Below are 21,144 nucleotides of genomic sequence, written 5' to 3'. Positions count from 1 at the left end.
AGACCTGAATACTTGATGAAAGAATTGAAGTTAGTGTGAGGATTGGAATGATCACGCAAAGTCATACCATGACAACAAATATGAACGAGTCAGGTTTAAGCTTGGGAAGAGAAGAAAGGAAAGAGTTCAATCACCTCTTATCACTCAAGTATCGTTGACTTACCCTCCATTTTAAAAAATTGCAAGACGAATGGGATACTTGACCCAAACTCAACTTCCCACCAAGTTGCTAGGTAGAAAAATGTTGATCAAGACAAAAGTCCTGTGAGTTTCACTCCTATAACTTTGACTTATACAACATTGCTCTTAAGTCTACTACAAAAGGCCTTGCCTCTACTTGTTACATGAAGCCTTTAAAGCCTCAATACCTCAAGATTCATGATGCGAAAGGTGGTTACCACAAAGAGGCTATCGATCATTCCATCAAAAGTGTTGGGTGTTCAAGTTCAAATGCAATCTTTGACTGATTCAAGATGGTTCAAGTTTGAAGAAAGTCAGTCTACTATTGGGGCACGACTTGAGAATGTCTATGCAGATGCGATGAAGCAATGAAGTGGGCTATAAGACCACATGAGAAAGTATAAATCATTGTACAAGCGAATTTGATGTTGTGAAAAGTCTTGCTACCGGGGAAGTATGCGCATTGATATCACACTTTCATCCATGACTTACAATGCTATCATTCACCACAAGGTTTCTCCAAGTAGTATTGGAAATCGAGTCCTAAAAGGGTATCGCGAAAAAAAGGGAAAAAAACAAAAAAAAATGAAGGAAATCTTGAGTCACTTGTCTTTCTTGCGAATCGTCAAACTCTTGTTTTTTGAAAATAAAAAGAAAAAGAGGAAAAAATGATAAACCAAAAAACAAAAGTTGTAGTGTCATACTTTTCCGAGGTCAAATGTCTAGAAAAATAGCAATTTGACATTTCCTTTCTAGACATTTATGCACATGTTGCTTGGAAACCTCCACCCTTTACTTTCCCAAAATAAAAGATTTTCTCCACAAACATTGTCATTGCCCTCAATAACAAAGTAAACCTTCACACTGGGGCAGATTGGTCTGGTCAAAATTTTCTCGCTTGCGCTAGTAAACCATCATCACACAGCACACACACTGACCCCTCTGTCCGTAAACCATCCAAACAAACAGGCTCTGCATCCTCCCAATATTCATCTCTCAGGCTCTCTCTCAGGGAGGCAGAGATACACTCTTCCACTGTTTTCTCTCCAAAAAAATTCCAACCTCTTTCTCTCGGTCCCGAACACCACCACCCAACCCACTACACGTGCGACCATTTTGTGTGCCTTGTGTTAAAAACCTTTTTCTTCTTCCTTCAAAAATCAACAAAAATTATTTCAAAAGGTTTAAGCACATATGTGACCATTCTGTCGGCCTTGTGCTGAAAACCTTTTTCTTCTTCTTTCAAAAATAAACAAAAATTATTTTAAAAGGTTTAAGCACACGTGCAACCATTCGCGTAGGCCTTGTGCTGAAAACATTTTGTCGTTCTTTTATAAAAAATACCAAAAAATATAAAATCTTTAAAAAACTAAAAACATTTTCAGACAAACAAACAATTTCTCAGCTAGAACTACGTTGCCTTGATTTCTCATTCTGAATGATAATACGTAGGAGCAAGGTCAATCCTTGTCGGGCACAAAAAAAAATAAAAAAATATCTTTGTTTCTTTAGAATTTCATTTTTAGGGATAATTAAACATTTTGAAAAACCACATCACATTAGCGCATTTAATTAAAGGTATTACCTTCGGGCAGGCGTTGTAGGGTGCTAATACCTTCCCTACACGTAACCGACTCCCGAACCTAATCTTTGGTTTTCGTGGACCGTACTTTATCATTTTATGATTTTTCCGTAGTTTTCCATAATAAACTATGGTGGTGACTACAAATCTCTTTTTCTAAACTCGTTTCCTTTTTTTGGATAGTCGTCCCGTCGCGATTCGGGTTGCGACAACTAAATATATTTCAAATTTAAGGATTCATTCAAACAAAAGGCCACAGATGCACCGTTATTTCAAGATGATATTCTTCACCTAATTTTCAATCAAACAATGATTTTTTTCCTCAAGAACCCTAATACTAAGTCCTAATGTTTTTTTCCCCTTAATCTGATTTCGAATGCGCAATTGCACATAAATCTTCTTCCTCTGATCTGATTTCAATTTGGCAATCGAAAGAGAAAGAGAAGAAGTTGTTGTACTTAATTTAAATTCTTTTCACCACTTTTTCCTTATTTAAATTTTATTTCCCTTGATTGTAGTCATTTTTTGATTAAAAATTAAAAATATACACTTCACACACTACTATCATTTAAAAAATCATGTCAACATATTAATAACACCTTCATTAACAATGTCTTCTTAAATTGATAAAAATCCATATTTGATTCAATTTTATAAAAATAAAAATCCAATTAAAACGCCCAAAAAAATGAATTTATCTAAAATTCTGAATGAAAATAAAGAATTAACAAACATTAAACCTTTAAAAATTATAACTTTTTATTTTATAAAATTAACAACATTAAATGAACTTATTAATTCTAACATTTCTAATAATATAAAACTAGGTGTAAAATAATTTTTTTAAAAATACTTTTGTACATAGATGATATGATATTTAAGAATATCATAAAAATAAAAGCAGTTTTATTTGAAAATGTGAAAATTGTTATTCTAATCTGTTTTGTTATATAGTAAAATTTTATATTATAAAAATCAAAATAATATATTAGATAAACTATTCTTACATATAAGGAGTAGTTGGATATTCTTACGTGCTAATATTTTTTCTTAATAAAATATAAGTTTTTCGAAAAGTTTAAAAATTAATTGAATAAATTAAAAATATTAATTATTACTTGGATTGGTTGGATTGGACCCATGTTTCCACACCCAAGATTTTGATAGATTTGACTGGTAGCTCGCTCAGGATTGCATTATTCCATACTTACCGACTACCAAAATATTAAACTATCAAACTTTGTAAGTTCATCTCACCTGTGTATAAAGTCAAAAACTCCCAAATCAATCATCTCTTATTTTATAAGAAAAAAAAAACTTCTTTTAAATCCCCATAATAACTTTTAAATATCAAATGAAATTTCAAAAAATTAATTTAAATATCTCTCTGCATGAAATTTTATTCAATTATAGTAAAAAAAAGTTAAAAAAAACCCCTATCTATTTACCTCGACACATAAATTTTTGGGGGATTTTCTTCTTGCATTTCATATCTGTTTTCCTTCCCCATCAAATTTTACAATGATGTTCATTATAACTCTACATACTATATATAACTTTTTAAATTCTTTTCTTGGAATTTCTCATATTTAAAAAATTAGATCTAGAATTCTTTGAATTTCAAAATTATTCAATATTTTTCCAGGAATTTTGAAATTCAATTTTGGATTTTTCAGATTTCATAATTCAATTTTATATTTCTTGAATTTTGAAAATTGGTTCTAGATTTTTGAATTTCTTGAATTTTGAAATTCAGTTTTAGAATTTTTAAAATTTTGAAATTTTATTCTGAATTTTCTCAAATTTTTGAAATCTAATTCTTTAGATTTTTCATAATTTTGAAATTTGGTTTGAATTGTTAAATTTATGATTTCAATATCTAATTTTTGAGTTTTCAGATATCAAATCTGATTTTGAAATTTTTTAGATTTCGAAATTTGATTATGGTTTTTTTTGAATTTCAAAATCTAATTTGAAATTTTCGAAATTTAAATTTCAAAATTAATTTCTTAATTTTATATTTGGTTTTTGAGGAAGGAAAATGTGAAGAGAAATAAAGGAAGTGCAAGGATGAGGCCTAAATGGGAAGAAGGAGCCGCATGTGAAGTATAAGGTGCAAATGGAATGCACGCAAGGTGTCAAAAGATTTTGAACCTTAATCAAAGTCAATGCCTAAAAACTCATAAGGGTAATTTTAGGAATATAAGAAAATTTGGGGATGCATGAAGATAAATGTGGAGTTCAGTAAGAAGCCCCAAAATTCTTTTGCATGACGTTGGCCCAACAAAAGCCGTACCCTGAGTGGACCATATTACCCTTATTCTCTTCCTTTTGATTTCAAATCTGTTCTTTTTCTGTCCGAGGAAAGGTAGAAGGAAAACGCTGTGCCCTAGATTTGCCCTTCTCTGCTTCGGAAGAAAGTGAAACAGAACAAAATTGCAATGGCTTTCGCTTCTTTCCTTGGCAGAGTCCTCTTCGCTTCCGTTTTTATACTCTCTGCTTACCAAGAGTTAGTACTTTTTTCACTTTTTTCATAAATTTTTCCTCTTTTGATTTGTATCATAAGATGTCGTTTCTGTCATTTTAATTCAAGAATGAAGTAGTAAATGTTTGTGGATTTTTTGTATGTTTGGTTCATAGATTCAGTTATTTACATTCTGCAGTAGTTGGATCCGTAACGCTTAAGTTCTGGAACCGTTTCTCTTAGTAAATTAGCCTCGTAGATCTGCGTTTACGTTTTTTCTTTTGTTCTATTTAGATTTCGAAAGCGTTACTGTGTTAGATTTCCTGTTTTGACATTGATGGACCGTGTTAATAAGTTTATACTAAGATTTGGTAGAAGTGCGAGAAACTCGATCCTATTTTTGCATTTTAATATTGTTAATTGTGAAATTATCCCTAAGTTCTTGTCCAGTCTGCATATTTGATTTTTCGGATTAATTTTTATGGTAAAATATGGTATAGTTGTCGTTATGTTTGAAAATTACCATGTTTTTCTCTGTTTATGTGCACTTTTGGTTTGACTTTATCGCGTTTTTATTCTTCCTGAATTGGGTTACTTTGAATTATTGAGTATGACTTCATTATTGGATAATTGTGCTTGATTTGGAAATTATTCATTGTGATTTTGGTGGGGATGGCGGAGTTGGTTGTTAGTACTAAATTATTCATGACCGTTCTTTTTGATAAAAGAATATGTGGTTCATCCCCTCTTTTTTGTTGCTGAAGTGAAGTTTCTTTTTTCTCGGTCGTTCTTTACTATAGATTTAATGAGTTTGGACTTGATGGTGGGCCTGCAGCGAAAGCACTCAGACCAAAGTTTGATGCATTTACACATCGCGTGCATTCTCAAGTTGGCTTTCAACTCCCACAGATTGATGTTAGTTTCTCTTCTTTCTCTATCATGTGTATCTTCTCTGGAAAATTATGTCTGATCATCATGTCTTTATTTCAAAGTAATTGGAGATTAATTAAATGCTATAATAAATATCTATTTAATACTATCTCATAGAACATGCAATTTATGTTGAACGAGGATTGTACCTTTATCCTTCAGGCTTATTGGTGCTTGCCCATACAAAATTTATCAGTCTGTGTTGGCCATGAATGAAGCTGTTGTGTATATATATCACCTTAGTTTACTTAAAAATTGTACTTTATATCTCGAATGTATATTATATTATCTTGTATGGTAGAATTTCTCTGATATGGTTGATGTCCTGAGCAGATGAAAATTTTAATTGCTGTGGCCCTTAATCTCAAGGGCACTGGAGGAATTCTTTTCATATTTGGCAACTCTTTTGGAGCTCTCCTTCTGGTTTGTATTCAGATTTTCTCTAATAAATTGAATTTCATATTCTTCTGACATTTTTTTTTCCTAGTTTTGACTATTTATTTTGGCTGTAGCTCCTGCATCAGCTTATTGCTACTCCTATCCACTATGATTTTTACAATTATGAGAGCGAGGACAAAGAATTTACTCAACTTTTCATCAAATTTACACAGGTCAGAGACGTGACTTTTTTTAAAAACTTTATTTCCAATACAATATTCCCAGATGCATTTTTACATTTTTTCGCTAAATATAATATAATTCCTTGCAGAATATGGCTCTCTTTGGGGCTCTGTTGTTTTTCATCGGCATGAAGAACTCCATCCCTAAAAGGCAACACAAGAAGGCACCGAAAACAAAAACCTATTAATAGCAGCAGCATTGGAGGACCGGACCCCGTTTCAAGGAGAGGGTGCTGTTGGCTCTTCATCATATCCTCACAAATGTACCAGGATTTGGGTTTGATACTCCTCTGGTTCAGAATCAGTCTTCCTCCCCCCTTTGAGTTTTGTAGTTTTGGCTTCACTTGGATTAAATTATTGGCTATTATTTTGTATGATCTTGTTATCACGGCTTTAGGAACTATCTTCCAGTTAGACTTGTCTGTTAAAAATGAAAACAAAAGGATGAGAATGCCAATTTCATTCTGTTCTATCTTTCTTGATGTAAGGTCTTCAAAGCCTGGCCTGTGAAGTTATGTAGCTTAACTGGTGTTATCCATTTCAGCCATGAATTTGTATGCTCCATCTATTCTTGTGCTTCTTTTATTTTTACCTACCTGTTATTTTTCACTTCCAAAACAAATTTTAAATGTGTTGGAATCTAACTAGGCTAGAAGTTAATTTCGATTAAATTGACAATGTATCAAATTCAATGAAAATTAATGCAACTATATCTTCATCCACTAAGAGTAGAAGTAAAAATATTCAGAGAAATCGATCTGATATTGGATGAAAACATATGGGTTTGACGTTAACGATAATGGTAGAAAAATAAAATATAACTATTGCTTAAAGATTGTGAATAAAAGTATATTTAGATTTAACGTATAAACCATATCAATTTTACCAAACTCTCCACATTTTCTTCAAAGCCATATCCTTTCTCTAAAACTTCAACCATAACTTTCTCTGCCTTCTCTCTACCAAATCTTAAAACTGAACCGGTGCATTGTCATTTGGGTGGTGATTATGTGTTCCCGGAGTCGAGAGCTCTGATCGCCACCGATCAATTTAGTGTTTTTCCTCCGGTAAGTGTTTTTCTCTTTTCAGTTCAGTTTAGGGCTTTGATCATGTGACAAATCTGATTGCATGTGGCCTATTTCACTTTCCTTCAATTTCTAGCTTCTATTAGATTCTAAAACATGTTTCCATTTCAAATTTAATGATCTATAGGTGGTTTTAGTGTTATCTTCGAATTCCGAGAGAGCGGGCTAAATTATATTTATACTACGTTGTTGAACAAAGGTAAGGGGAGCTAGGTTTCTGTTTGCATTTGTGGAAGTATGTTTGTATGAAACTGTGTTTGCATAATAAATTTGTTTGAGTTAGATTTTGATAATTTTCTAGACTAAATCATGTATTCTTTGAATGTTAAATCATATTATGTGATGTGATAATTGTAAATTGTTGGATGTGTGGATTTGATGAATTAATGCAGGTTATAAGTGGTAGGAGGTAGTAAATCTGTTAAGGGGATTATTAGTAAGGAAGTAATTGAGATTATAACTGTTTTAGGTCTTGTGAGAGGAACTAAGTTAGCAATTTTGAGCAATTGGGGTTATTTAAAGGGAAGGGAAGTAGTGAATTTGAGAGGTAAAGGTCTAGGACTCTTTTGGACTATTGAGGCAACTTAGGCAAGTTAATTATAACTTGTTAAGACTATAAAATTGGTTAAAATGAGGTTCTAAATGGTAGAACTGGAGTTGAGTTCTTAGGTTGAGGAATACTAGTGTTTTTGAGTGAGTTTAGAGGAAGTGAGAGGGTGTTTTTGAGTAACTGAGGTTTAGGGTGTAAGTAGACAGTGGGAACAACTTGATTGAGTTATTTGAGACTTGTTAGAAGGGCTAAATTTGCTAAAAACACATTCTCAGTGGTAAATTCAATTTTAGACCTCTAGGTTGATAAAATTGAAGTTGTACAACCTAAATCAATACATGAACACTTATAATAATGTTAGAAAGGATTAGAATCGTTTAGGTAAGTCTAATTTAGCATAAAAGTTGAGTTATGGGTTTTAGAAGTTCACCAAAATTATTAGAATTGGTAAAAGGGGGTTAGAGTTGCTCAATTTGCTAGACTGTGGCGCCTGGGCGCCCCTAAAGGGGGTTGGGTGCCCTTTTCTACTGTTGTTTTTTATTTTGATGTTTTGTGAGTTCCAGACATCTGTTTTGGACGTTCTTTAGGTCGTTTTGGAGGTTTTTGACCATTCCAGAGCCATTGGTGAGGATTTCCAAGCTGTTTGAATTACTTAAATATTGGTAATTAAATATTATAAAGAAATTTATGCTTATAAGTGATGTTTTTGTGAAAATATGTAATGTCTGAGTTGTTTTTATGACATAACTAAAGGAATAATTGTGCAACATGATTAAAGACATGATGTATTGCATTGTGAATTATAGTTTGAAAACATGTATATACAAAGTATGTGAATTACGTAAGTGTAACAAAGTGATGGGTGGTGTAAGTGTAACAAGTATGGTTATTGGACGTAATTTCATGATCCTCAAAGGAGGTTACATGGTGGTGCCTTGTAGTTTGTTGTGATTGACCGTATGAATGACCGGAGTGTCCTTATGGAGTTTATCCTGATATTATAATGACCATCCATGCTCAATTAGAGAGTGATGAGTCATGTGGTGAGAATAGCAAGAAATCCTAGTCTTGGATGTCTCCATTTATGAGCCAAGATGAGTTTGGATGGATTTACACTTGTGTATGATAAAAGTGAAACCCGTTGATAATAACTTTGCAAAGAAAACAAAAAGATTCACTTTTATTTTGGATGAAATAAAAAATTTGATGATAAAAATAGTTTTATTCTGATGCCTCAGTTTCGGATAAAATAAAAAATTCTTTATCAATTTCTCTCTTTCTCAAATGAATGCTCGTACCCCAATCTTTTTCACATGGTGCCTGTATATAAAAACTCCATGAATCACATCACGTCACTCTAACAGAATACATAACACGTGGCACATGTGTTTCACACTTAAAATAGACACTTATGATTTGTACAAGACAGTCTCAGATAGATGCATCAATCCATAAGAGCATAAACTAGGTAAACTCTACATGAATAAGAAATAAAAAAATTGAAACTTAGCATCATCATGGAATAACTAGGAAAAAAGTCTTAGTAATTAAAATTTATTACAAGATAGAACATTAGAAATTGCAAGAGCTCTTAAATGAAATAGATTCAAAAGAAAAAACCATAAAGGAGACCACAAACGGCCAAAATCATTGTACAGCGCAACTGCACCGGTATATACTTCATAGGAAAAAAAAAAGAGACAAGATGAAAAGCAAAGACTTGTAGAGAAAAAATAAAAGAGAACAAAAGAAAAATAAGATGAAAACCTGGATACTGATAATGCTCGCAGTTGCAGAGGAGCAATGACGGCTTGGATGTAGCATCTTAAGGATTGTAATTGGAAGAATGGTTGCATTGGAGTAATTTCACTCACCGTAGAATTTTCATCTTCAAAATTTTCCACAGAAAACAGGAATAACGTTTTATATATTTTCTGATTTTGGATTAATTTAGAAAAAAAAAAATGAGATTTTTTTTTCTAAAGTTCAACCAAACATGTTTACATTCATGTTTTCTACTTTTATTGAAAAAGAAAACATAAATAGGCCCTAATATTTGGAGTAGAATTTCAAAGATTGTGTTACAACAGTCAATGAAGTAGCTTTGTGAGTGTCCAAGAATCAGAAGGATTTTATGAATACATAGTGCTCTTGGATTGCAGTAATTGAACAAGCGGCCACAAGATATCCAATCTGTGTAAATTTCTGTTGTTTTGGCCCTGTGACAGACAATTCACTTTGCATCAATCACTCGGTAGTTTAACATAATGATAATAAAAAAATTGTACTTAAGAAATCTAACAGACTTGTATTCCATCAATGTTCACATGTAACAACCCAACTATTTACAATTCAGCACAACACTTAACATACAAACACTTCCAAGTTATAACAACTTTAATTACAATAATTCATACATAAAGATTATTATAAATTAAGTGACTTCATATGTATGGTCGTTGCATGTCAGTATCTACGCAGGAAATAATCACTTAGTTTTCATGCATGACTCATCACGATGTGCAATAGTTATTACAACATTTTAAATAGAAATAGAACATGCATGCTACTTCTTCAGTTCAGTCCTAGATAGTGTAAAATTAATGCACTGAGTTTCTTTAATTGAATTAGAAATAAAGCTTACTTCTGACCCTGCCTCAACCACAAAACATATACATGTCTTCTCGCCATGAGCTTCTGTTGCCCCATTCAATATTGTCAGACCCATGCTTCTGATGGCTTCTGCTATCTCAAGAAAATGGCTACACTCCTCACACAACATCTGCAGCATAAGTCATAGTTAGAATACAAGGGCATGGAGTACAATCTTAGAAGGGCTTCTATCCTCCATTTCTCAAAAGGAGAATTTTTCTTGTTTATTCTAGAAAATATATTTAAGGTTATAATTTTCAACTCCTAACACACCTCAACAAGCATCTGGCCATTCTTATTAAGATTCTCCACTAATATTGAACGAACTTTCAGATGGCCTCCGACTTCCATTGCCCAACTAGAACCTTGTTGATGTCTTGATGATCCGTTAATATCTTTTTCCATGTGATGCAACTGTGCAATTGCAATTGTGTAAAATAATATTGATAGTATAATAAAATTGAAATCACACATTCATAAATTGTTCAAATGAAGCAAACCAAACTTTTGAAACGGGTCATTCAACAATCAAAACTACAAAAACTTGCTCTCTTTACTAGCAATTGAACAAATGCATAAAATTTTAGGGTCCTGCTAAATGTTCTGAAGGGAAAATGCTGAGAATTAATGTCATCATTTTCAGTAAAAATTGTCATTTAAATAATGCCGAGTAAGAAACAAATGTATTTATTGGAATTAAATATCAATACTCATTAACAATTTGACTAGGTATAATCAGTGAACTATTTGACTAAGTATAATCAGTGACTTCTAAAACTCTATTACCTTAGTCTTTGTGTCCGTAAATTTATTTAGCTTGTCCTTGGTTACATTCTTGAGAAAGAGCATGTGTTTTATGGTGCACTCCAGTAGCGAATCAATACTGCACTGTTGACAAGACCATATGAAATAATTAGCTATGTAAATTGAAAAAACCAACAAAAAATCAAAACTAATTGAGACGGGATTAGAAAATGGATGTGAAGAATACCTTTGCTCCATTTGGTACCAGTTCCCTCAACTCCTTAATACGATCTTGGATAAGTTGTCTGTCCCTTGGTCTAGGCCTACAACTTTCACCAGGCCTAGCCCTCTTCTTGCTGTTCTTAGTTGGTTCAGAAGACCTCTCAAATTGTTCACTACATGAACTAGGACATGTAGAAGAAAAACCCTTTGGAGACATTATACCACATATCCCAGATGAACCCAAATTATAATGTTTTTCCTCTCTACCAACGTGAGGCTGATCTATTGAACAGCTATCAGAATTAATGGTGTGGACAGTGTGGATGGAATCCTCGGGATTACTTCCTGAGGCTATTGCAGCCTGCATTGTTGTAGAAAATGACAACTCCCTATTGACATTATTATTACTATGGCAGATGTTAGCCACCATAGCCTCTAAGAGATGCTCTGGCTGAGATTCAGAAGTCAATTGGCTACAGCTTAGCTCATCTGACATCTCAGCGGCTTTAACATCTTGATTTGCCTTCACTGCCCAATCAAAATATTTGATCCGTCTTAGAAAACTTGGCCCAAGTGCTTCATGTAACTCATAGCCAGCAGGAAACTTCAAAGTGTATGCGGTATCCTTGGAACAAGGTTCAGTCTGCAACTCCGACTTCCCAGTATCTTTTCGAGAGTATGCATCTGAAGGTCTGGTCCAGTTCAACACTCCATTTTGGTTGATATCTACATAATGAAACTTTTCACTTTCACAGACAGCTGTATCAAGAAATTCTGAGAAGGATACAGAATCAACGCCAACATTTTTGGATGGACATACTAAATCGTTGACACAATTATTACCCGTAACCAAATTATGTAAAAAAGATGACAAATTTTTTCCCGATCCCACACTTGTATCATCACAGCCACTACTGTTCAATTCAAACTTTCTCTCATTTATAGGTCTCATCCCTAAAAATTTCTGCTGCTCCACATTCATCATATTAGACATTGACTGAAGCAAAATGAAATTTCCATCACCGTATAATTCTGGCCTCTCATGCTTGGCCTCATCAACAGTCATCTTCTGATTCACAGCATGAGGTGAATAATTGTTCCTAGGACCTTGAAAGGGCATTAAATTATCCAGTGATTCATGCTTCATGGTTTTCTCTGTATTGTGCAAGTAAGCAGGCACACTTTCTGAAGTTTTTGAATCCAGCTGAAAGAGAAAAATGAAACAAATCTTATGATTATGCTAAATGCATAGTGTGTGAAAAGATGTACATGTCAATGGTCACACGACCTGTATCCTACTCACACAAGCACATTCATGCAGACAGATGATGACACATACACAGAAAGAATGGAGAAAAATTACCACAGACGAGGAACTCTTCAGCATATTTTGTACTTGATTAGGATCAGGGTGAATTGTGTAATCTTGATTAGACAAAAAGAGACTTCGGATACAAGCTATAACCCCCATATCTTCAGCAACCTGATATCAGGGATGACAGGATAAGGGAAGATTATTAAATATTTCAATCATAAATGGACTTCTGCATAAATATATATCCACAAATATTCTAAATCTATCAATCATATCTAGTGTTATCGAATTCATGACTTAACAGTCAAGTTTACGAGTCCACACAGTACTTTCGAGTTAACTTGGAACCAAAATCGGAATTGGTGTAGGATCAATAGACTCAGTGGTGGAATTGGTAAGCTTGCCTAAAATCACGAGTCTACTTCTGACGAGTTTGTGAAGAAATTTTGAAAATGTAAAACGTAGTTGTTTTTAGGACTCATTAGTTTAGGTTTTTTTATTTAGGTTTAGTGACAAAGCTCATCTTCTTCATTCCTCTCTTGTGATTCACTCAGACTCTTCTTTCGTTCTTTGGATTCATCTTTGTTCTCGTGCTCTTGCTCTCACTTGCACCCTCACTCGTGCCTTCGCTCTTGCACCATCGTTCTCGCCTACAATCTCGTCTTTGTTCTCGTGCCATAGTTCTTTGCCTTTGATCTCGCACCTTGTGTAAGTTCATCTTTGTCTGCACAATGTTTTAAGTTCCTGTGCATTGTGTTAAGATCCAGTTCCTCCACCTCAGAGACTTTGTTCGCTTCCCATGTTGTAAGTGATTTTATTTTTTGAAAAAATAAAGTGTTGAACTGCTCATACCTCTGCTGCACTGTTTTCTTTTTATGTTTGTAGTGAAAAAGCTTATCCCATTTTCCTGTGCCTCACAGACTTTGTTCCCTTCCCATGTTGTAAGTGATTTTATTTTTTGAAAAAATAAAGTGTTGCACTGTTCATACCTCTGCTGCACTGTTTTCTTTTTATGTTTGTAGTGAAAAAGCTTATCTCATTATGTTTGGAAACACATCAAATTCAATGGATGATAATCCATGTACATCTTCATCAATTAAAAGTAAAAGTAAAAAAGCTTCGGGATTTGGTCTAATATTGGACGAAAACATGGATTTGATATTAATGGTAATGAAAGAAAAGTCAAATGTAACTATTGTTCAAAGATTGAGAGTGGAGGCATATTTAGATTTAAACATCATCTTCCTAGAACCAAGGAGGATTCTGAATCTTGTGCTTCAGTTTCGGATAGAATAAAAAATTTGATGATAAAAATAGTTTCATTCTAAACCTTGTGCTTCAGTTTCGAATAAAATAAAAAATTTGATGATACAAATAGTTGCAGAAGCTAAGAATGTTTCCTCAATGAAAAGAAAGTTAAATGTCATTAATGAAGACCATGAAAAAAGTGAATGTTGAAGGAGGACATAGGGTATTCAATTTTAAAGGAAAATAAAAGGTTGCTACTACTAGCAAAGGGGGAGTCCAAACAACTATAAATCAAATGATGAAAAAAGATACAAAGAAGTTGATGCTTAAGTGGCTGAAATCTTTTACACTAGTGTCATTCCTTTTAATGTAATTAGAAATCCAGCATTTGCAAAGATGTGTAAGATGATTGTGATGGAATACCCCTAGCCATGACCTAAGCACTTTCAAGAAAAAACTAGAATCATATATGCAAGGTGATGCAAGCTCTTTCTCATAGGCCATCATGGAGATTGAAGAGTAATGTAGGTTTATTTAGGCCATGTATTCGGCCAAGTAATGTAGGTTTCTTTAGACCATGTATTTCGACCAAGTAGTTACAATTTTTTAAGACTTGTATTAAGGCCTAGTTAGTGAATGGTTTTTTTCTTGAGTTGGACATCCAAACCATGTGGAAAGTATGTATCACATGTCATACTTCCATTAGAGAGGATTTGCTTTTAATAGTGGTCACATGACACTCTAGGAATGGAAATGATTGTGTTTTGTGAGTGGTCACATGTCATCCCCTCATTGGAAATTATTTGTGGACACTTGTCCACTCCTTAGAAGGCCTCATTTTCGACCAATGAGTGCAAAGGTGGAAAATCATGTTTTTAGGCTTTTTAGGAGACACCCTTACCTATACATAAAGGTGTCTCCTCTCTTGTAATCATCTTGGATGTTATGTAATGTTATGTGATAACAGTTGAAATTACCGTTATCTGTTATTCAATTCTGATACTAAATGCATTCTTTTTGACTTAGGAACTTGCTTCAACTCATGTTTTTGCTTTAGTTTTGTAAATAAGTGCGTAGAGGTTATAATTAATGATTTTATCACTAAATTTCCTTAATTTTGTAGGTTATTGATATGATTTGGAAAAAGAGCAAAAGTATCAAGGAGTTGGAACTCAAAAGGGACGAATAAAGCAGCAAAAAAGAGAGTGTTGGAATGTTGCCACTGGTGCTGAGCACCAGTTTGTACCGCTAAGTGGTCGAACCCAGAAAAAGTAGCACTGAGCGCCATTCTAGGGGCACTGAGTGCCAGAATTTGCACCGTAGCACACCTGGGCGCCCTTTCAGGGGCGCTGAGCGCCAAACTCGTTGTTTCACGCCTAGGCGCCCTAAGTTGGGATGCTAAGGGCTGGCGACGTGGGCTTGCACCTGTTTTCTATTATTTTTATGATCTATTTAAGACTCAGACACCCTAGGGTTTGTATCTTTTGATGATTTGAGCATAACAACACGTTTTTCACGCCTTTGGAGGCAGATTTGGGGATGTGAGAGCTCTCCTCTTCTCTTGGGAAACGATACTTAGTCTTACCATTTTATATTACTTGATACGATTTGGTACACTTGTCGATTCATTATGTTATGCTTCCCAAATTTGGCCATAATACTTCTCCTAAATCAAGACTAGAGCAACCCATGAGGCCAGCGTAGTCACCTTCCTCATTGAGTTGGCCTGACCTCTCTTTGAGCCACCAAACATCACACCACCATTTGTGCCACCTTGGACCTTCATTCCCACCAATTTTCGCATCATAGCACTTTAAGGGACCATCTCCATTTGCTTCCTTCTAGCTTTGGCCCAACCTAGTTTAGGAGATTGCTATCATATTGGTAAGTATGGAGTTGGATACAAACGAACATGTTATCATGATATTACAGAGAAACTCTTAAAACAAGTTGTGAACAAAACAAATACAATGCTTGATGAATATAAGGAGGAGAGGAAGAGAACTTGATGTACCATTATGTCTGATGGTTGGACGGACAGAAAAAGACATTCTATTTGCAAACTTCTTGGTGAATAGTCCAAAAGGGACGGTTTTTCTTTAGTCACTTGACACTTCAGGTGTTTCAAAAGCAGTGATAAAGTATTCAAAATGTTAGATGATCTTATTAAGTTTGTTGGAGAAGAAGATGTTGTTCAAGTTATCACTGATAATGCTGCAAATTTCAAGGCAACTAGAGTGTTGTTCATGCAAAAAAGGAAAAAATTGTACTGGACTCCATGTGTAGCACACTGCATTGATTTGATCTTTGAAGATTTTGAAAAAATAAATAAATTGAAGGTCCATGAATTGACAATTAAGAAGGGAAGATTAGTGGTCTAAAGATTGTTGCCCCTCTTATGGTGGTCTAAAGATTAGTGGACTCAGATGTAAAACACGCAATGGATTTCATTTATGAAGAGATGGATTGTGCAAAAGGGAAGATTAGGTCCAACTTTAACAATATCAAGAAGAGATAAAATTTCAAACGTTTACTCATTCAAAGTTTAATTATTTATGTGTGAAATTATTTCTGATAGAGCACAATTGGTTTGGTAATTATATGTAGTTATGAAGAGGTTTGGAGAATAATTGACGCTCGATGGGATAATCAACTTCATAGACCTTTGCATACAATTGCTTATTTTCTGAACCTCCATTTCCACTATGAACCTAACTTTAGATGTGATGATGGTGGAGAGGTGAAAGAAGGATGATATATGTGCATGAGAAGATTGGTACCATATATGGCAGAAAGAAGAAAAATTAATTTGCAAATTGTTCAATTTCATTTTGCTAAAGAACTTTTCGGAATGGAAGATGTAAAGGAATGCAGAAAGATTGAAACCAGATATGGCAGAAAAGAGAAAAATTAATTTGCAAATTGTTAAATTTCATTTTGGTAGAGATCTTTTCGGAATGGAAGATGTAAAGGAACACACAAAAGAATTAAATCCTGGACAATGGTGGGAGATTTGGACATGGAACTCCAGAGTTGAAGAGATTTGCTATTCAAATTCTAAACTTGACATGTAGTTCTTCAAGACATGAGTGTAATTGGAGCTCATTTAAAATGGTAATTTAAATTATTTTTAGTTTATAATTTTCTTTATTATGTTTAGTTCATTATCAAAAATTTGATATTTCATTTTAGGTTCATCCAAAGAGAAGGAATCGTTTGCATCCAAAAAGATGAATGATTTAGTTTTATGTGATGTAGAACTTGAAGTTGAAAAGTAAACAAATTCGAAAAATTGATGCTTTTTCATTTGATGGCATTGGATCAGATGATGAATGGATAGCTGAAGAGGCAGATGATGTTGTTGACATTGAGCAAGCTAAAGGTGAAAATGTTCACTTAGATGAACCAACAATAGATATTGCTCTACTCTAGATGCTCTTAATCTTGATAACATAACATTTAGGGACAATGAGAATGCGACATTCATGAGGAGAAGAGTTGGATGAAGATGATGACGGAGATGATGATGTCATTATTAGAAGATTAGACATAGACACTTTGACATTTCGATTTATGTTTTATAATATTTCTATGAACAATATTTCTATGAACTTATTTATTTGAATTTATATAATTTTGTGGACATATTTGAATTAGGATGTTATTCATATCATTTTGTTTTTCTGGTAAAGTAAACTCTTATGAGTGTAAGAGTTTACGAGTCGAGTTTCCTAAGTTCTCACGAGTTAAAGTAAACTTTCAAGTTTGACAACTTTGATCATATCCATCAAAATCTAAATTAGAACATTAAGCACAAGGCCTACAAATTTATTTAATTGCTTATCAATGCGTTAGAACAGATCATATACACTATATAATCAATGTCCCAATAACCACTCAAGCAGTTACCAAAATTAGATGAAGAAGAAATAAGAGGCAAATCATATTATTTGAATAGTTATATTATGATGGAAAATTACCATAAAGGGCAAACAAACTTTAAAAACTGAAAAAGAAATGTATGAAAAAGAATAGTATATAATAACATAAGTGTTACCAAACTACAGCAGAAACACCATTCACCAACAGCGTGGGATTTAAGCACAAAAATAAAAGAAAGAAGAATATAGTCATCTTACTTTATTCAAGGAACCAAGTTGAACAACTCCAATGGGGACTACGGCTATAACAATAATGGTCTACAATACAAAACAAAGGTCTGTCAATAAAAAATCATATTGCAGAAAAAGTCATTCTCCGAAAGCGAACCACAGTTTTGCTAACTGAGTACACTAGAAGTCCAGATTCCAGAAATTTAATTTTTCCTCACTTCATTACTATGCAACTACAGCAATCCATCTATCATAAAACAAAAATCTAGCTCCATCTCCTTTATTTAAACAAATATAACTTCAACAAATGAAGAGTCCCATTTAGGATCATGTGAAGAACTTTTAGGTTATAAATTCATTGGCCCAGTGCAATAAATGTGATTAATCAACATTTGATACAATTCTAAAATATGAATCACCAAAGCAGACTTCAATGCTCAATAAGGTAAAATGATAACGTGCAGATGTCATTTGTTGATCTGAATCTACTAACTTTTGCAAATGAAGCACTCTAAATAAAAATGTATAGATGGATATGGTTGCGGCAAGTGAAATAGGAGCCAGGGTCCTTCTATGGCTAGACAATTTGTTATGTCATCAAGTCCATTATCTTACTAACTACAGTTTTCCAAATTTATTGTTCAAACTAAATCATGCATTGACCATCATCCTTAGAAACGATTGGCATTTCCAATTTCTGGGTGAGTATAGAAATTTCTGGATAGCTATTTTTATTGAGATTGATTTCTTCACCGTGAGGATTATCTTACCCTAATTCCAGCAGAAAATTGAGATTGCCATCCATCAGCAATCTGAAAACAAACCAAAGAAGAGGAATGGAGAATGATTGGACGATTAGTTATGTACTCTAAGCATCTTTGGTGTCAAGTTTCAATTATAGAATTTCAAATCCTAAAGGCTAAGAGCTTGTAACTTGATTATCTTCAAATATTTAAGAAGAAGATTCCTCACCTCTAAAGATGGGCCAGAGCTTGTAACTTGATTATCTTCAAATATCCACCTATGTTTTCCTGTAACAGCTACCTGTCCAACAATTCTGTAAAAAAGAAGAAATCAAACTAGGAGCTGGAGCTACATAAGAATTACTTTAATCTTAAGTATCCAACATATTCATTAGTTAAGTCATACCCTTCCCCTAACGAATATACATGATATGACATCTTTGCCACAGCTAATTCTAGAGGATCATGCGAAAAATCTGCACTGCCAATCTGCTCCCATGTATTCTGGCAGCTCTCATTTCCAGAAGAGTCACAAATATTGGGATTGTNATAGTAAGCATCCTCCCATGTCAGGATCCTGAAAGCAAACATCACACCCAGAAAATAATTTAAAGAAACACGTTGAGTATGAATATTTAGCCTAAAGTACACACAAGCCCAACAAATCAATAGATGATTACACACCACTANACAATATTATAATAAAAACAATAAATGCAAATCCGGTTCAAATGCAGACACACTACATCAACACTAACACATACTTCTGAATAGATAGAATGGTAGCAAACTATGAAATGAGGTGCTTTCAGGACACACTAGTGTTTGACTTATCGTCAATCCAAAGGACCAAAACAGAGGACATCCAAGAGTAAACCCCTCCCGTTTATCTCCTTCCAAAAATATTATGCAAACATGGAGTCTGCATACTCAAGCCATGCCCTTCAGTTTAAAATCCAAAAGTAGATCATTCCAGCAAGTATAATACATATGCTCATACAAGAACAACCAAACTAGAATGAAGAAGAGAGATTAGGTAGGGACGAACATTTTCATATTAAAAAGACGAAGTGACTAAATAAAACTAAAAAATAAGGCCAAGTTAAACTGAGAACATAAACCATACATCCGAGCCCGGTGCTTGAGCTTCCAAAAGATGGCATACTTCCAATCAGTACCCAAACAGAAGCTTCTGAGCAGTCGGTGCAAGTTGCTACCCATTTTCTCCTCCTTCGAAAAATCAAAACTTTTTGACACCCGAAAGAGGGGTTGTTAATCACACCTCCAAAAAACAAAAAGCACCACCACAAAACCAAAACCCACAACAAATAACAACAAAACCCCTCCAAATCCCACTACACCAACCTAGCCTTAGCTTCCTCTATAAGACCCTCTTCCAGCCTGTTTCCTCCGCAGTCTTGCTCGCCGTTTTAATGGCGGTCCAACCGTCCCGGATAGCAGCCGATCCCTAACCATCACTAATCACTCCACCAAGCTTCTAACTTTGCTGCTTTAGAAGCTTCTAGAAGGACTCACACTGTCATTTGTTGCCACAAGAGATTCAACCAAACCCAACACACATACACCAGCATTGCAAGCTTCCATGGCTGAATGCAGATTCCAAAGAGGTGAATGAAGAATCAAACTTAGCTTATATCTGAAGACATGGATGAAGCCAAAAAATAAAAGAGGAAGCGTGAACTGAAGCCAGAAAGATGTCAACTTGGAAAAGAAGGTTGTGGCGAGGATGGAAAGGAAACCATAAAGTTCAAGGCTTTATGGATACTCAAATCATGAACTTCTACACTTTGAGGTTCAATATTGGAAACAAGAATGCTGTTCGTTTTACTTCCTTTCTCTAGAGAGATAAACGGTTTCCTCGTAGCTAGAAATGCAGGAATAGAAGTGGTGGAAGAGAGTATTTTATATTGGAGTTAACATGCGCACTTTGTTTCTTTCTAGCTTCTCAGTGGGGGGAACGTGAGCACAAGGTGCATTTTAGCAAAGGGCAGAAGCATAATGGGCAACACATGCTTAACTAGCAACACTACTGCTAATGAAAGGGTTACATTAGAGGCCATAAAAACTTGAGGAGTAACACTGTAACCATGAGGCAAAAGGTGAAGGAAAGAGAGAAAATAATGAAGAGGTGGAAATTGGGTTATGAGTACAGTTATGGTGTCAATTGATGTGGCCAACAACATCATACCAAATTGAGGAAATGCATCCTTATCTTTTTCCATCAAATTTTCCAATCCATTTTTTTAAACTCTCATGAAGTTACTCCCTCTTGAGCCTTAACGTCCTTTTCAACAATGATCTTATAGCAGCAATGATCTTATTGGCCAAAAGTTGACACATTTTTCATCACTTGTTGTAACCTTTTCCCACTTTATGCTTCATTATAATTTATATTCCTTAAGGATTCCAGGTCTCAATAATTCATTTTTATCCCTTGAGGGTTCTCTTTGGGCCTACCCACATTCCATTTGTAGCGCTAGCAGCCATGCCTTGTGATCATGTCATGCACAAGTTTAACCGGGCAACCTCAATTTGATCCTGGTTCAAATGGGATAAGTCAAGCATGTTTGTGATTTCATTGAACAGGTTTTATTATAACATGTTTTTTCTCCTACCACCACCTTAAAATATGTACGTTTCCTTGCCCCTCACCAACTCAACATCATTTCTGGAATC

At 34.3% G+C, this 21,144-nt stretch overlaps 2 protein-coding genes across 4 annotated transcripts; one reads left to right on the top strand and one right to left on the bottom strand.

Moving 5' to 3' along the window:
- The first annotated feature begins 4,039 nt into the window (after window positions 1-4,039).
- On the top strand, window positions 4,040-6,353 carry LOC106770793. Its single transcript, XM_014656598.2, has 5 exons — window positions 4,040-4,271; window positions 5,027-5,141; window positions 5,490-5,579; window positions 5,669-5,767; window positions 5,866-6,353. Exons 1-5 carry the CDS (start codon window positions 4,204-4,206, stop codon window positions 5,962-5,964), a joined length of 471 nt encoding a protein of 156 aa, XP_014512084.1. The 5' UTR covers window positions 4,040-4,203; the 3' UTR covers window positions 5,965-6,353.
- A 2,306-nt stretch (window positions 6,354-8,659) lies between these two features.
- LOC106772203 (transcription factor EMB1444) lies at window positions 8,660-20,854 on the bottom strand. Of its 3 annotated transcripts, XM_014658443.2 has the most exons (12): window positions 19,574-20,845; window positions 18,854-19,024; window positions 18,677-18,761; window positions 18,475-18,516; window positions 17,732-17,791; window positions 12,393-12,512; window positions 12,053-12,233; window positions 11,055-11,755; window positions 10,850-10,951; window positions 10,337-10,477; window positions 10,056-10,193; window positions 8,662-9,630 (listed from the first exon to the last, which is right to left on the bottom strand). In XM_014658443.2, exons 1-12 carry the CDS (start codon window positions 19,666-19,668, stop codon window positions 9,544-9,546), a joined length of 1,923 nt encoding a protein of 640 aa, XP_014513929.1. In that variant the 5' UTR covers window positions 19,669-20,845; the 3' UTR covers window positions 8,662-9,543. The 3 variants fall into 3 exon arrangements, with proteins under 3 accessions (XP_022640641.1, XP_014513929.1, XP_014513928.1); XM_014658442.2 differs by having other exon boundaries at window positions 11,055-12,233; window positions 19,574-20,849; XM_022784920.1 differs by lacking the exon at window positions 18,475-18,516 and having other exon boundaries at window positions 8,660-9,630; window positions 11,055-12,233; window positions 19,574-20,854.
- Window positions 20,855-21,144: the final 290 nt, after the last annotated feature.

Source organism: Vigna radiata, chromosome 8, assembly GCF_000741045.1.
Source record: "Vigna radiata var. radiata cultivar VC1973A chromosome 8, Vradiata_ver6, whole genome shotgun sequence".
NCBI classification, from domain to species: Eukaryota; Viridiplantae; Streptophyta; class Magnoliopsida; order Fabales; family Fabaceae; genus Vigna; species Vigna radiata.
The sequence above is the reverse complement of the archived record's forward strand: the minus strand, read 5'-3'. Positions and strand labels throughout refer to the sequence as shown.

Coding starts and splice junctions, on each gene's coding strand:
- LOC106770793 (XM_014656598.2), top strand. CDS start 4,204: ATGGCTTTCGCTTCTTTCCTTGGCAGAGTCCTCTTCGCTTCCGTTTTT. Junction 4,272..5,026: donor ATACTCTCTGCTTACCAAGA/GTTAGTACTTTT, acceptor TCTTTACTATAG/ATTTAATGAGTTTGGACTTG. Junction 5,580..5,668: donor CTTTTGGAGCTCTCCTTCTG/GTTTGTATTCAG, acceptor TTTTGGCTGTAG/CTCCTGCATCAGCTTATTGC.